The sequence below is a fragment of the Armigeres subalbatus genome, chromosome 3 (genome assembly GCF_024139115.2).
Source record: "Armigeres subalbatus isolate Guangzhou_Male chromosome 3, GZ_Asu_2, whole genome shotgun sequence".
Lineage (NCBI taxonomy): Eukaryota > Metazoa > Arthropoda > Insecta > Diptera > Culicidae > Armigeres > Armigeres subalbatus.
The window spans coordinates 121365609-121380322 of record NC_085141.1 but is presented as its reverse complement, the minus strand read 5'-3'; the positions used below and the strand labels follow the sequence as shown (position 1 = coordinate 121380322).

The window sequence follows — 14714 nt, the reverse complement described above, 5'->3', positions numbered from 1 at the left end:
CTTAAACGTGGATTAATGTAAAAACCAGTCGATGACCAAAAACACCTTAATAAAGAAATAAAAACAAAATAAGTCGATGACCAAGGAAAAGAGTGACCATTATATCAATCAAATTATGTTCTACTATAGACGAAAAGCACATAAGGCGGAATGACATAAAATGCAAAAACACGAACACCAGAATCACAAAATGGCATGAGCACAAAGCATGAGGCTATTTCAACTTAAGGTGAAACGGTCCAGAATCCAGATAAATTATTTCCTCGCGTTTTCAGAGGCACTATAGATAGTGGAATATATAGATGAGCGAAGATAAATCCTCTGTCTCCAAACGAGCATGACGTCACGATTTCAATGTAAATGTTAAGAGCTGTGACGTCATTTGCGCGTGTGCACGGTAAAAAAAATCGACTCAGCCGTGCTTTCGCTCATCTATAGATTCTACTATCTATAAGAGGCACCAATCTCGTCCAGGGTTTCCAGAAATCGCTCTCAATATATAACGAACAACGATAAAAGAGAGGCAAAAATCTCTTCGAATCATAACAAGCCATAAAACAAAACTATCGCACTTGCATACATATTGAAAAAAAAACTGATTCGGATAGGCGGCCCCACAGAGGGGGCTTGATAAATCGCTTTGTTCTCGCTCATTTATGTTGGGGACCATATTTTTCACGCAGCTGTGTAAAACAAGTTGCAATGCATCATCAGACAGAACCGGTGCCCCCGCAATTGGGGCTTATAGTATGAAATTTGTCATGGGTTGTAGCCCCCCGAATCAGTTCATTATCGTAACAGCTATTGAAAAACGTCTCTCACGGTATGCTACCTATCGAGAGTGTATACAGACATGATAAGTGAGAGATTTTTTCATTCTTCTTTGGATTCAAACCCTGATCTCGTCTCTTTTAATTTTGGCTGTCATCTTTTTTTTGGCTTTGCTGCGTCGCAGCAAGCGTAGAATAAAAAGATGACAACTACTCGTTGCCTCAGTATTGATAGTGGTGCCGTGGTGCCCTCGAAAACGCGAGGTTGAACAAAATTGGATTCCGAAAAGTTCGCCCTTAAGCGGACAATTTGAACCCCATGTCAAACGGCCGGATGTTTGTTCTGCTGGTTGGTCTAAGACTAAGTTGACTTATGCTTTCTGAACTTTTTATACGCGTAGACTTTGTATCAAACTGGTCACAAAAACCTACATTGCATACTTCAAGACAAAATTTTCAAAATGACTTATCTGCTTTTGTAAACAGAGATTCAAACGTCGATTGCACGAATCTCATAGCACTTCGACACAAACCAACGCCATTATCAGGTAGCCGAGACCTTCACCTGCCTATTGGTACCGTGACATGCCCTATTACCGTGGGGTTAAGGACGTGTCCACAATAAATTCGCTTTATAAAAATCAATTTGTAACAATCATCCTTGAATACTATGTCGCTTTAATCAATATTAAATACATTTGAAGGGAAAAATATGTTTTGTACTTAAACTCATAAACAAATGAAGAAAATAGTATTCGACATTTGACTTATGAATATGCCTAATACCGCGTACATTCCGAAGAAGATTCCAAATACCGCGCAGAAAATTGCCTAATACCGTGCCCTATCAAACAAGCTCAAATGATGAGCTTAAGAGCACATTTACAATAAAGTATGTAAATAATTGAATCATATACAAATTTCAATTAAATTATTAGGTCATACATACTAAAAAACGTCATAAAAATTTACTATTTTACACAGATACCTACTGGGAAAAGAATCTTTTCCTTGAGAAGTTAGCAATTTCTCAATATTGACGGTTTAAAAGCGTTTATTAATTTTTCAAATGATTTACTTCACATTTATTTAGGTTTTAGATAGATGATATCCAATCGAGTGTCTACATAGATTTGAAGACAATGGGAGGATTTGTATTCAGATGAAAAATACTCTACCTTCATTTCTAAAGGAATTTACGTCTATAGTCTGTGGTAAATATCGCATAAATGATATTGTATTCGTATGTGCTGAACGACACAATAAAGATGATTTGTATGTTCATTAGATGTATACCATCTTCAAGTCTTCCAACAGAAGTTTCTCTTTGGGGAAGTATTGGAATAATACATATTGCAATATGTAATTCATCTGAATGATGCTTCTCTTGTAAACCTACACATAAAATGTCGTAGATATTTAATATGAATATTTCAATACCTATACGATATTGTCTAGTGGTATATGTATTCAATGAGATGATTTAGTTTTAATTTTCTAAGTATCAACTTCACGGTATAGCCTAGTCACGGTATTAGGCACTACTGGCTAAGAAGATGGCCTAATACCGCGACAATTGTTTTGATCAATAAAAATGCAAAAACGAGAAATTTAAATACCATTTCAGTACCCAGCTCATTTTTTATAGCTGTAAAACTGGGCTTAATGAGATGTTGGAAGTAAATATCATTGAAAATCAAGTTACAAGACTTGGAAATATAACCATAACTTTAAGCGTTTTGCTAAGCGGATACAAATTTTGGCTGTTCGAGCCATACATTATCGCGTTTATTTTTTAGCGCCTAATTTACGTCACAAATATCCACAATAATAATTCGCTAACATTTTCTGATATATATTTGTGTATTTCACCAAATAATGTGATGTGTATGACAGACAGTACCTCTATATTCATCAATTTGGATAAAATCCACGGTATTAGGCAATGCGCGGAATTAGGGCAGGTCACGGTAGTGTTTGTTTGCGTGGGAGTGTTATCAGATTCGTCGAATCGACGTTCGAATCTTTGTTTACAAAAGCAGATAAGTCGTTTTGAAAATTTTGTCTTGACTTATAGTTTTTTTTAAACTGATCTGGACTATCTTTTGAAAATGGTCAAACTTTTTTTACCGGTTTAAAAAAAATAGATGTTAAGTACTGAAAAATGACAAGTCCTTCATCAGTCAAAATTTCGATGAAAAATATTAGAAAAATTCCAAATTGAGTCGTGCACTGAAAAAATCGGTTTTAGAAATAAAAAGTCGATTAGCGAAAAAAAACTATTTTTGATTTGGACGAAGTTTTATCTCGAGATAGGTAATTATGTTCGCTACCAACAGCAGTTGTACTGATCAAGTGAGATTATGTGTGCTATTTGCCAGTCGGTCGTCAAGCTCAGACCCGACCGCATTGCGTAGACAAGAGCACGCAACTCAGGATCAGTCCAATCATAGTTAATTGCCTCTGCTCCGGGTATTGAACCACCTGCCAACACTGCCGAACTGCGAGGACCAATCGAACCAATAAAACTGAGTGTGATTTCAAAATTATTGATTTTATAGGGCCTTGGAGCTAATGGGAGTTATTCGGAATCATTTCATAAAGTAAAAATAACGACAAGAAGGAAGATGGGTTTTACCCTCTGACAACCATAGGTTGTCTGGTAGTGCTGACAGAAACATTGATTTCTTGCATAAGGTTTGAACAATCAATTTTCCAAGCGTAATAACATTTTTGAAGACCTTCCAGCTACGTACCTTCTTTGACAAAGTTTTTCGGCATCTTTCAGGCTGCTAACGTACTGAGTCACGTGATTGACGATAAATTGAAGCCGCTAAGAGCAAAATTGTAAGAAAGTACGTTTTCCATATAAATTTAAAACGCGATGCGGAAAGCGAGGACGCAACCAATCGAGCCCACACTCACAAAAAACTCCACATTATATTCATGAGTTTACACATGGATTTTTGCAATGGGGGTAGCGAAATGGATTCCATATTTTCGACACATATATTTCATGCGCCCACATGCATTCTATGGGTGTTCACACATACTATCCATGTGGGTCATAGTATCCATGTGTGAATTTGTATGCAAATAAGTATGTGCCGACGCATGTTATGCATATTTCAAAATACATGGATTTTTGCCATAAAGTATGTGTCGATTTTCCTGAGTGCATATTTTGCACAGTTGATTGAAGTCCCAAAATGATTAAAAAAAAACTTGATCTCACTTGATTGGATTACGTTTGCATTTTTACATACAACTGCGCCCCACTCTAATATGTATTGTGATGACAGTTTGTGCTTTAAAATTTAGTTTATTTAGTCAATTCATGTTAAAGTTCACAGAGTTGTTGTATAGTTGAAAAATCTATGAAACTCTAACTAAAGCGTTAACATCAATTATATCATTATTATTATTAACGAAGCAGATGTTGATCTCTGTATGCCTGGCAAAGCGGGGTTCGCGAGGTCTTCCAACGAAAGTCGTCTTCATCCATCCATTACATCCGCCAGCTTCTGCTGCAGGACCGCCCATGCCGGGCCGACACGAGCACAAGAAGAGAATTTATGTTGAAGTGTTTCTGGAGTTTGATTGCCACTCTGTTGGCAATTCTCATCAGCTGATAAATACATCACATGCAGCTGTTTGCGGTGCTCGGTTTTCCCGTTGACAAAGAGATAGGCCCTTATTACGAACGTCACTTCACGGTGAAAACGAAGTGGAATGAGCACACCCCTACTACGGGAATCACCCAAGTGATGAAAAACAAAAAAGTTCATCCAAAGTGACAACTGGATGAACTCGGGATTATTATGGTTGCCACGTCACCCGCATTTTAACGAAAAAAATGACATGTACCGTGAAAAGTTGTCACCTTCGTTTTCAAACGTGAAAAGCAGTCGCATATAATGGAGTAAGTTGAAAAATGATTGTTTAGCAATTATATTTAGATTATTAATTATTTAAATTATTACAGGAAGAAAAAGACAAACAAACGCCAGTTTTCCCGGCTTGTGTCCTTCATGGAGGAAAATCCCGAGCTGGCTAGAGGAAGCAAATTCATAGCGCGGGATTCGGTTACTTCCCTATGGTGGAAGATAACGGATTCCTTGAACAGTTTGGGCCCTCCAAATCGTTCCGTTGCAGCCTGGCAAAAGGTATTTGCTTATATTTTGCTGAAATTTTGGACCGGCAATTTTGTTTATCTTATAATAGGTTTGGACTGACAAAAAATTGCAACTGAGACGAAAGTTGCAGCACAACAAGACCGAGCTGACGGCCACTGGAGGTGGGCCAAATAGCCTGCATTCTTTCAACGATCTGGAAGAAACCATAATTCGCCTCCTTTCGCTGGAGAGAGCAGTTAATCATAATGGTAATATAATAGAATATTTCATAATTTATTAACATATCTAATAATCTCTTTTCTAATAAATTTAGGGTCTGTTTTCGGTACGCAGTTGGCATCCGGTCAAGCACCCGGTTCATCTGGAATGGATGAAAACCAAAACCTAGCTGAAGTATCTGCTGGCGAGCCGCAGGCTATAGAAGACGAGGAGCCTACACGGGACAATGCAGCTCGGGAAGATGAGGCAAGAGGTCAGTCGAATGGACGAGGACGTGGACGTGGACGAACAACCAAACGTAATTTCCGAAAAGCTCTTCTCGAAAAGCAGACTGACGATCTCTACAAGATAAAACGCCATGTATCAGATTGTGCGCGTTATGCGCGTAAATCAAACGACTTGCACTAGAAGAGATTTACACTTGAAACAAACCGTTTTGGGCTGGAAGAGGAAAAATTTCGATTCAAACAGCAAATGATTCTGGATAAGGAGAAGAATAGAAATCAGCAGCTAGATTACCAGTTGCAGATGCTGCAATACAAAAAGCAGAAGCTCGACTTTGAGATGAGACGAAAGTCTGAGATACCTGAAGTTAGAGACGAAAGTGACGATGAGTAGATTACTTCTTGCTTTGTTATTGTTCTCCTTTTTCTGTAATAATTTAATTTAAGCAATTAGTATTTTAACGTCATTGTTTTGAAGACATAAAAATAAAAATGAGAACGCTGAAAACTTTTTCATACTCACTGTAATATTTAGTACTATTCCTTACTATATTTATTCAGTTATGAACTCTCTAAAATACTAAAAAACATTTTAATAAAGAATTTAAAAAATATACTATTTTTATTATTTAGTATTTTCTCCGATATTTTATACTGCTCTGAACGGCGTATTCCTATCTCGTTTCCTATCCACGTTTCCGGGCCAAGAACATTATTTACACGCTTAAAATAAATCACAGATTTCTATGACGTTGATGCAAAAACGAATTGAATTCTGATCTTTGTATCACTGGGAGTATGTATCATATCATAAATGCTGACGTGTTTTTATTTATACGTGTAGATCCAAAACCACTCCAGTTATATCTAGAATGATCATGAAAATAAACTTGATAAAACTCAATTATCCGAAGGAAAAAACGCCAGCAGGAATAATGCACGAAGATTCTATGAGAAGTTAAACCATTCACGTAAGGACTCCACAAAACGCTCCAATCGAAGAATAATCGCCGCCGTATCAAACTGACTATCTACAAAACGCTCATTAGACAGGTAGTCCTCTGCAAACACACCTGGACAATGCTCGTGGAGAACCAAGGCGCACTTGAAGTCTTCGAATGGAAAGTTTTGCGAGCTATCTATGACAGGATGCAGAAGGGACGATACGCTTCATGGAGGAGGCGAATGAACCTCGAGATGCATCAGCTGTTGGGAGAACCTTGGTACTAACCGCAAATATCGGAAGACTACGACGGGCCAGGCAAGTAGTCAGAATGTCGGATAATAATCCGGTGAAAATGGTTTCCGACAACGATCCCGCACAAGAAAGCGAATAGCGCAACCAGCAAGGTGGATCGGTCAGATGAAGGACGATTTACGGACCCTCCGTAGACTGCGTGTTTGGCGACTTACAGCCATGGACCGTGCTGAATGTAGACGACTGTTATCCACTGCAGAGGCCACTCGGGCCTTAGACTGAAAAAATATAAATATTACGCCGAACAAGAAACCAACGATCGGAAGAAGCGATGCTATTCTAAAAGTAGGGGCGCTATTATAGGGATAGCGATGAAAACTCCCATGGATGTACAATAAATAGTTTACATCTGGCATGATATGTAAAAAGGGACTTACTTATTTTTGTGAACAAAATTGTGTATATCAATGGGAGAGCTTATTTCAATCCACCAGTACAAACTAACAGATCAGAGTTTTCTTATCCTGCAGGAAGTGTTGGTTTGGATTGGTGAGTGTATTGAAATTTTGTTTACAAAATATAGATAGACCCTTTTAACATGTTACGCCAGACATCTCCCTCAGAATATAATGATTGGACTCAGAAATATGTATGGTTGAATAATTAGTTTTAATTTTATCCTTTTTTGTTTGTATTCAAGAAGCAGCAACAACAAGGCAGTTCACAAAATGTTATTCAAAATTTGTTCTCTGATTCTTACTCCCTCATTTTGATTTCCGTTAACATCACGCAAATCTAAATCTTCTCCTTCATCTGCTAATTCCGGTTCGTCGTAATCCATTTTATGTTGAATGCGGAGATTATGTAGGGCAACACAAACGTTGATAATCTGTGTGGCTTTTTCAGGTGTATAATGAAGTTGTCTTGCTCCTAATAAACACCGGAACGTATTCTTGGCCACTCCAATGGACCGTTCCACGGTGATTCGGGTTTTAGAATGTATGTCATTGAACCTAGTGTGTCGTTCGGTGGTATTGGCACCTGTACGAAAAGGTGTTATGAGACTGGTTTCAAAGGGTAACCAGCATCACCTGTAATTATTAAATTATAGATTTAATTTCACAAACATTACATTATTTACGTTGTGCGTTACGATTAGATAGTTTTGTATCCATTTCAATATATTCAATAACTAATTTATTACCGAGTAACCAGGAGCTCCTCTCCCCGTTGTTGTACCTTTGTAATAACAGCTGATTTAATGAACTGCCGTTCCATACAAAAGAATCGTGGGAGGATCCTGGATGATTAGCATCGAGATAGCGGATCATTAAGTTATTATCACAAACCTGTAAAATTTGCAAATATTAGCATGAGAGAATGAGGTCTAAAGCATTGATTCAACTTACCAACAAAACATTCAGACTGTGAAATCCTTTCCGATTATAATACAGATGTTTATCGCGAGCCGGTGGGATGATGCTTATGTGGGTTCCATCTATGCATCCAATTACTCCTGGAAATCCAGTTTTCTGGTAGAACGCCAGTTTAATGGCATTTGTTTCTCGATCTTCGGACGGAAACTGGATAACAGTAGGACACACTTCATTTTCAATGATGTCCAATACAATTTGCAGCACTTTTGACATTGTTGGTTGTGCCAAGCCAATATATCGGTCGTTTCACACCTTTCTGGTAATTACCTTCTGCAAAAAATCTCAACGATGCCGCTAACATGACCGTTGGAGAAACAGACGTGGACAATTGAACTGGGTTGATTTTTGCAGTAATGATTTCCAGAAGGTATACAAAAATATCCTTTGAAACTCTGAACAGCCGGATGAATCTGGGGGTGAGTTTCAATGTACACTTCCGATTAAGCTAACAAAGTATTTTCAAAACTTACGATTTTTCTGTTTGATCAAGCGGATTCGAGTTATCCCTGATCCGCCTACGTTCTGCTGCCAGGTTAGCATAATCCTCCTCGTCCTCACTGTCGGTTATGAACCACAATTCTACACTCATTATTGAAAAATAATTTCCACAAAGTTGAACTTTTAATCAATATTCAAATCAAAACATCAGCTAAAGAAATGACAGCTCATGTAGCCGATGTCGAATGTCACTGCTTCAGGGCAGAATAGCAATCACATCACTGTCGCTGTCACTTCACGGAGTTCATTTTGATCACTTCACTGTACGTGACAACGATAATAGGTCTAACAAGGTGAAGTGATGTGTGTATGGAGTGCAAGTGAACGTGAAAGTGACAACGATAATAAGTACCATAGAGTTGAGATCGTTGCGCTGACGAGAGCTCTTTAATACGGATGATACGCCACGCGCGTGGCCAGTCAACTGCCGGATGTTTTGTTCCACCTTTAGTAGCTCAGTTTGCAGTACGAAGTGTTGATGGATTTGATCGGCGGAGGAATTTTGTTGGATTTGGCGAGGAATGTGGGATACATTTGAAAGGATTAGTTTTAGGTCAAGATTATCCATTGTAGTTGCAGGACGCGGATTTGCGTGGAAAATTAAGGATTTGTAGTGAGGAATGGAATCGATCTCGGTTAAATGCCGATTAATTGCTAAACTTTTAGCTTTGAGCGCCGGGACTTGCAAGCCTAAGCCACCGTGCTCCTTGTTTCGAGCCAGTTGCATTAACACAACGCGGGCGACTATTCCTCTCCATAGGAAGGTTCCCATCGACGACGTGATTTTGGCCGTATGTACGCCGAAAGGAGGCAGCATCGAAGAAAGGTACCACAATTTTGACGTGCCGAACGTGTTCAGCGTGATCACCTTCTGATGCAGTATGAGCTTACGTAAAGATTGCAGCAACATTTGCCGTGCAAACATTCCCACCATTAGGGATCCTATATTAAGAGATATGCGAATACTTTTCCAGACGATTTAGCAACGCTGTTACTTTTGTAAACAAACGCTGCCGGCACTTGCCGCATTGAAAAATGTTTAGGCTTGCACATGACTTTAAATTCGAAGACAATTTTTGATTATTTTGTCTATCCTCTAGCAGTGCATTTTCGCTAAAATTAAAGAGCAATACGAATGAACACGATATAAGGCATCAACTAGATTATTTTACTTACGAAAGCAAAACAAATGGTTTATTCGATAAAACTTTTCATAAAATCTATTTCACCAAAATCGCAATACCTTTCGATCTGCAACAATAACGATGTTCATTTAGCTCAGATTTTGACAGTTCTCAATGCTCGATTGGCTCAAGATGGCCGCTTTCGCATATCTCTGAATGTAGGATCCCTACCCACCATCGCATTCCAGTTCAGCGTTGTCATTAGCCGTATAGAGTTTGCGAAGGCAATACCCAGAATTTTGACTACATGGGTAGGCCTGTCACACATATTCCCTTCGCAAAACCCCACATTCACCGAGACAGTTTTGCGCAAATTTAATTGCGCGCCGGTGGCAAGACCAAAACGACGAAAGACTTCTCTTATCGCCTCGATCTGCCACAGTGACGTTACGATCATGCTGATGTCGGCGTAGGCAACAAGCACACTTGCTTGAGCTGGCACACCAGAGGATGAAGGTGTTGAGGAACGCTAGCAATTGTCGCTTCTTAACAACATCGCCATCGAAGTTACAGTGAGTGTTTTTAAGTGCTCTTTTATTTCTTTCCGTGCACTCGCAATGCTACCAACATAAATGTCAAGATCTTCATCCGCTATATTTTCATTCTTCAAGTACCTTTGTATTACTGAACACGTTTAAATAAATCTTTACTTGTAACGCGAGTGAACGAGTTGTTCTTTATTGTTCCGAATCCGGTGTTATACGTTTTTCCACTCGTGCGGTGTCTTCCGAAAGCCTACAGGTTATGAGACCCAGTGAAATTCCGGGTTTGATGGAAAATTTTTGTTTGTTTTCGCGTTGAAAGTGGTGTTTAGTTTGTTTGGCCATCGTGTGTAAAAATGGCGGACGCGAGTAAATTCTCCTTTGCGAAACTGTCCAATCATAATTGGCAGATCTGGAAGTTTCGCATGGAGATGCTATTGACACGAGAAGATCTATGGTACGTCGTGTGTGACCCAAAAAGTGATGATGACGAAGATGAAGACTGGATCAAAGATGATCGAAAAGCTCGCGCTACGATCGGACTTTGCATTGAGGACAATCAATTAGCGATCGTGAAAGACGCGGCTAGTGCAAAAGACTTTTGGGAGTGTTTGCGTAATTATCACGAAAAAACCACGATGACGTCGCGCGTGTCATTGTTAAAGCGGTTGTGCAGCTTGAACCTTGAAGAGAATGGAAATTTGGAAAGCCATTTGATGTGCTTGGACGATCTTTTTGAAAGACTGACCGCGGCTGGCCAAAATTTGGAAGATTCCTTGCGAATCGCAATGATACTGCGGAGCCTACCCGACTCGTATGCAGGGCTGGTGACGGCCTTGGAGAGCCGTCCTGATGCTGACTTAACGATGCAGTTAGTTAAAACGAAGTTGCTCGATGAATACGAGCGGAAGAGAGAGCGATCGGGTGATTCTAGAAGTGCAATGAAAGCAGTTCAAAGTGGTGTGAAAAACCGTGCACCAGGGGCGTCTGCAGAAAGGGTGTGCTTTTATTGCAAAAAGCCGGGACATTTGCGAAGAAACTGTCACTTGTGGCAGAAAAAGAAGTACAGTTTTGACAGTGAGAGAGGGGATAAGAAGAAGTCCGAAGAAAAATCCAACGCGAAGCAGGCTACAGAAGAGCGTTGTGGAAGTGTGTGTTTCATGATGGGCAGTGATGAGAAAAGCTCGTGGATTGTTGACAGCGGTGCAAGTTGCCATATGGCAAACGATGAGCGGTACTTTATTAACTTAACGAAGAAATCGGGACACAATGTGATTATGGCAGACGGTAAATTAGCCGAAACGAAAGGCTATGGTGATGTCGTGATTCGAGGTCAAGATAGTGATGGAAAATTGATGGAGGTGAAGTTGGAAGGTGTGTTGTTCGTGCCGTCCCTCACGAGTGGCCTAGTGTCTGTTGACCGGCTGGCCGCTAAGGGATTCACTGCGGTGTTCAATGCAACTGGCTGTAAAATCATCGATTCATCCGGAAGAGCCGTCGTCGTTGGAGAACGATCAGGATGTCTTTATAAGCTGAAGCTTGCTGAGGTAACCAACAAAATCCAAGGTAAGACACACTTGCTTAATTGTATTCATCAATGGCATAGACGTCTTGGGCATCGGGATCCCACTGTGATACAGCGCATTACTAAGGAGAAGCTGGGTGTCGGAATGAATATTAAAAATTGTGGCATTAAGGAGACATGTGAGCCGTGTCTCGAGGGAAAACTGGCTAGGACCCCAATCCCAAAGGCGGCCGAGAGGAAATCTACCCGTGTATTAGATTTGGTTCATACTGATCTGTGTGGTCCAATGAGTACAACGACACCTGGTGGCAAAAGATTTTTGATGACAATGATAGACGACTTTAGTCGCTACACTGTTGTATATCTCCTTGAGCGAAAATCAGATGCAGCTGACAAGATTATTGAGTATGTGCGCTACTCTGAAAATTTATTCGGTCGAAAGCCAAGAATTGTACGCTCCGACGGAGGTGGCGAATATGCCAACAAAAGGTTACAAAAGTTCTTTGCTGAGGAGGGAATAAGGGCGCAATTTACTACCGCTTATACTCCTCAGCAAAATGGCGTCGCTGAAAGAAAAAATAGGTCCCTTCAGGAGATGGCGACGACTATGTTACTTGACGCTAGATTGCCAAAGCGATACTGGGGCGAAGCAGTTGTTTCAGCTGCATATCTCCAAAACAGACTGCCATCTCGCTCAGTTGATACCACTCCTTATGAGAAATGGTTTGGGAGAAAACCAGAATTGGGACATTTTAAAGTGTATGGGTGTCCTGCGTACGTGCACGTCCCGGATGTTAAAAGGGGCAAGTTTGAAAGCAAGTCAGTGAAGCTAAGGTTTATAGGATATTCAGATAAGCATAAAGCGTATCGTTTTGTAGATACATCTACGGATATAGTGACGATAAGCCGCGATGCTAGATTTCTGGAGCTTAACGACGGGTCTAGCCAGGAGGAGACACCAACCACAGATGGAAACGAGGTGGAATGGTCTTCAGAGCAGGAGGAGAAACCAGCTACCGAGAAAGTTAATGGTCCCGATGCCCACAATGATGAAAGCAGTGTGGCCAGTGAAGCAGAGGAATATTTTGATTTGGACGTTTCTGACACAGGTGACCCACTGCACTTGAAACAAGAAGGAGGTGAATGTACGGCCAGTAGTGAACGTGTCAGGCGATCTAACCGGCGAACACAAGGAGTTTTGCCAGATCGTTTGTCCGACTTCGTAGTTGGTAAAGTTATGCTTAACACTGCTGAACCTACCGATTACAACGATGCAGTGACGTCTGCAGAAAGTGGTTTCTGGAAGGAGGCCATGGACAACGAGATGCAGTCGCATTACGTGAATGGGACGTGGAAGTTGGTACCCTTGCCTACCGGAAAGCGTGTTGTTGGGAGTCGCTGGGTATATAAGGTAAAACGTAACGAGTCTGGAGAAATAGCAAGGTTTAAAGCTCGCGTAGTTGCACAAGGCTTCACTCAGTGTTTTGGTGTCGACTACGATGAGGTCTTTGCACCCGTGACGAAACACGCCACTCTGAGAACTCTTTTGGCTCTAGCTGGAAGGAAGAAACTGGTGCTAAAACACTTGGACATTCGAACTGCGTACCTGTACGGTGAGATCGACGAAGAAATTTATATGCGGCAGCCTCAAGGTTACGAAGAGCATGACAAGGAGGAGATGGTTTGTCGGCTTCAGCGGAGCATTTACGGGTTAAAGCAAAGTGCAAGATGCTGGAATCTAAAGCTTAACAGTGCGCTTGCGGGTATGGGTTTCGAAGCTAGTGCGGCGGACCCTTGTTTGTTTGTTGCAACGAGAAATGGGACTACTGTGTACATAATTGTTTACGTGGATGATTTTTTGGTGGGCTGTGTATACGAGGAGGAGATCAGCCTATTGTATACCGAATTACGACAACATTTCGAAATTTCATGTCTTGGAAATGTGAAGTTCTTTCTGGGTCTGGAAATACACAAGGACAGTGACGTCTACAGTCTCAGTCTTGCGCAGAACATCGAGAACTTGATCTCACGTCTCGGTTTAACTGAGGCAAAAACAGCGAGAACGCCAATGGACGTGGGATACATTAAGGATGAATCAGAAAGCAGACCACTGAGAGACAGCACCAAGTTCAGGAGTGCTGTTGGCGGCCTTTTGTACATAGCTGTGTGCGCCCGCCCAGACATTGCGGCCAGTACAGCTATACTAGGGAGGCGATTCAGCTCTCCCACGGAAGCTGATTGGACAGCCGTCCGCTATCTCGAGGCTACGAAGAATTGGCGACTGAGACTCGGAAATAAGAATCAAGATGGTTTGCTTGCGTTTTCGGATTCCGATTTGCTTCTATTGCTTGTGGCTCATTTGCAATCTCGTTCTCAGCCGTTTGCAGCTGCGTGATGGTTGTTTTTTTCCTTCGTCTTTCCCCAACTGGAAAATTGGCATGGGCTCTCCGGCCAGGTGCGTTTCATTTATGCGCATGAATGCGTGGAAAAAGTTCCGTTGTAGCGCCAGCATTTCACCTTTTAAGCGGTTTATGGTGGTCAACATTTCGGGGTGTTGGTAATATCCGTCGTACGCCAGCCGTAGTTGCGCATAGAGACGCTCGCTGGTGCGCATCGTGGAATTCCTCGAAAGCGGCACGAGATTTCCACTTGAAAAACGATTTGATTTTGAGCTTAGCGTATGACAGCCACTATTTCATCCACGACCCGTTGTTCCTGCGCTGCCGAGTCCAATATAGCCACTTATAATGGAACTCGGCTACGTTTTCTTCGGTTAGATGATGATGATGATGATGATGATGGTCCCGCCACATACCCCTACAAAGGTTTGAGCTGGACGAGTTATCTTTAAGATAATTAAATAAGATCAATGTAATCGGTTTTGCAAACAAACGATCCGATTGTATATACAGATATAAAATCCAAAATAAAATTCCATACTGTACAGCAAAAATAAATTGGTAAAATGAACTAAAGAACTACACCTAGAATTTTGTAATCAACAGTAGTGATACATGGAGCTCATCAAAAGCTAAACTTGTG

General features: G+C 40.9%; 1 protein-coding gene and 1 pseudogene across 1 annotated transcript; one reads left to right on the top strand and one right to left on the bottom strand.

The window, feature by feature from the left end:
• Nucleotides 1-4215: 4215 nt before the first annotated feature.
• LOC134221943 (uncharacterized) lies at nucleotides 4216-5743 on the top strand. Its single transcript, XM_062701109.1, has 5 exons — nucleotides 4216-4692; nucleotides 4756-4936; nucleotides 4995-5154; nucleotides 5220-5485; nucleotides 5597-5743. Exons 1-5 carry the CDS (start codon nucleotides 4688-4690, stop codon nucleotides 5741-5743), a joined length of 759 nt encoding a protein of 252 aa, XP_062557093.1. The 5' UTR covers nucleotides 4216-4687.
• A 1454-nt stretch (nucleotides 5744-7197) lies between these two features.
• On the bottom strand, nucleotides 7198-8572 carry LOC134221942 (putative nuclease HARBI1; annotated as a pseudogene).
• Between the last annotated feature and the right edge of the window lie 6142 nt (nucleotides 8573-14714).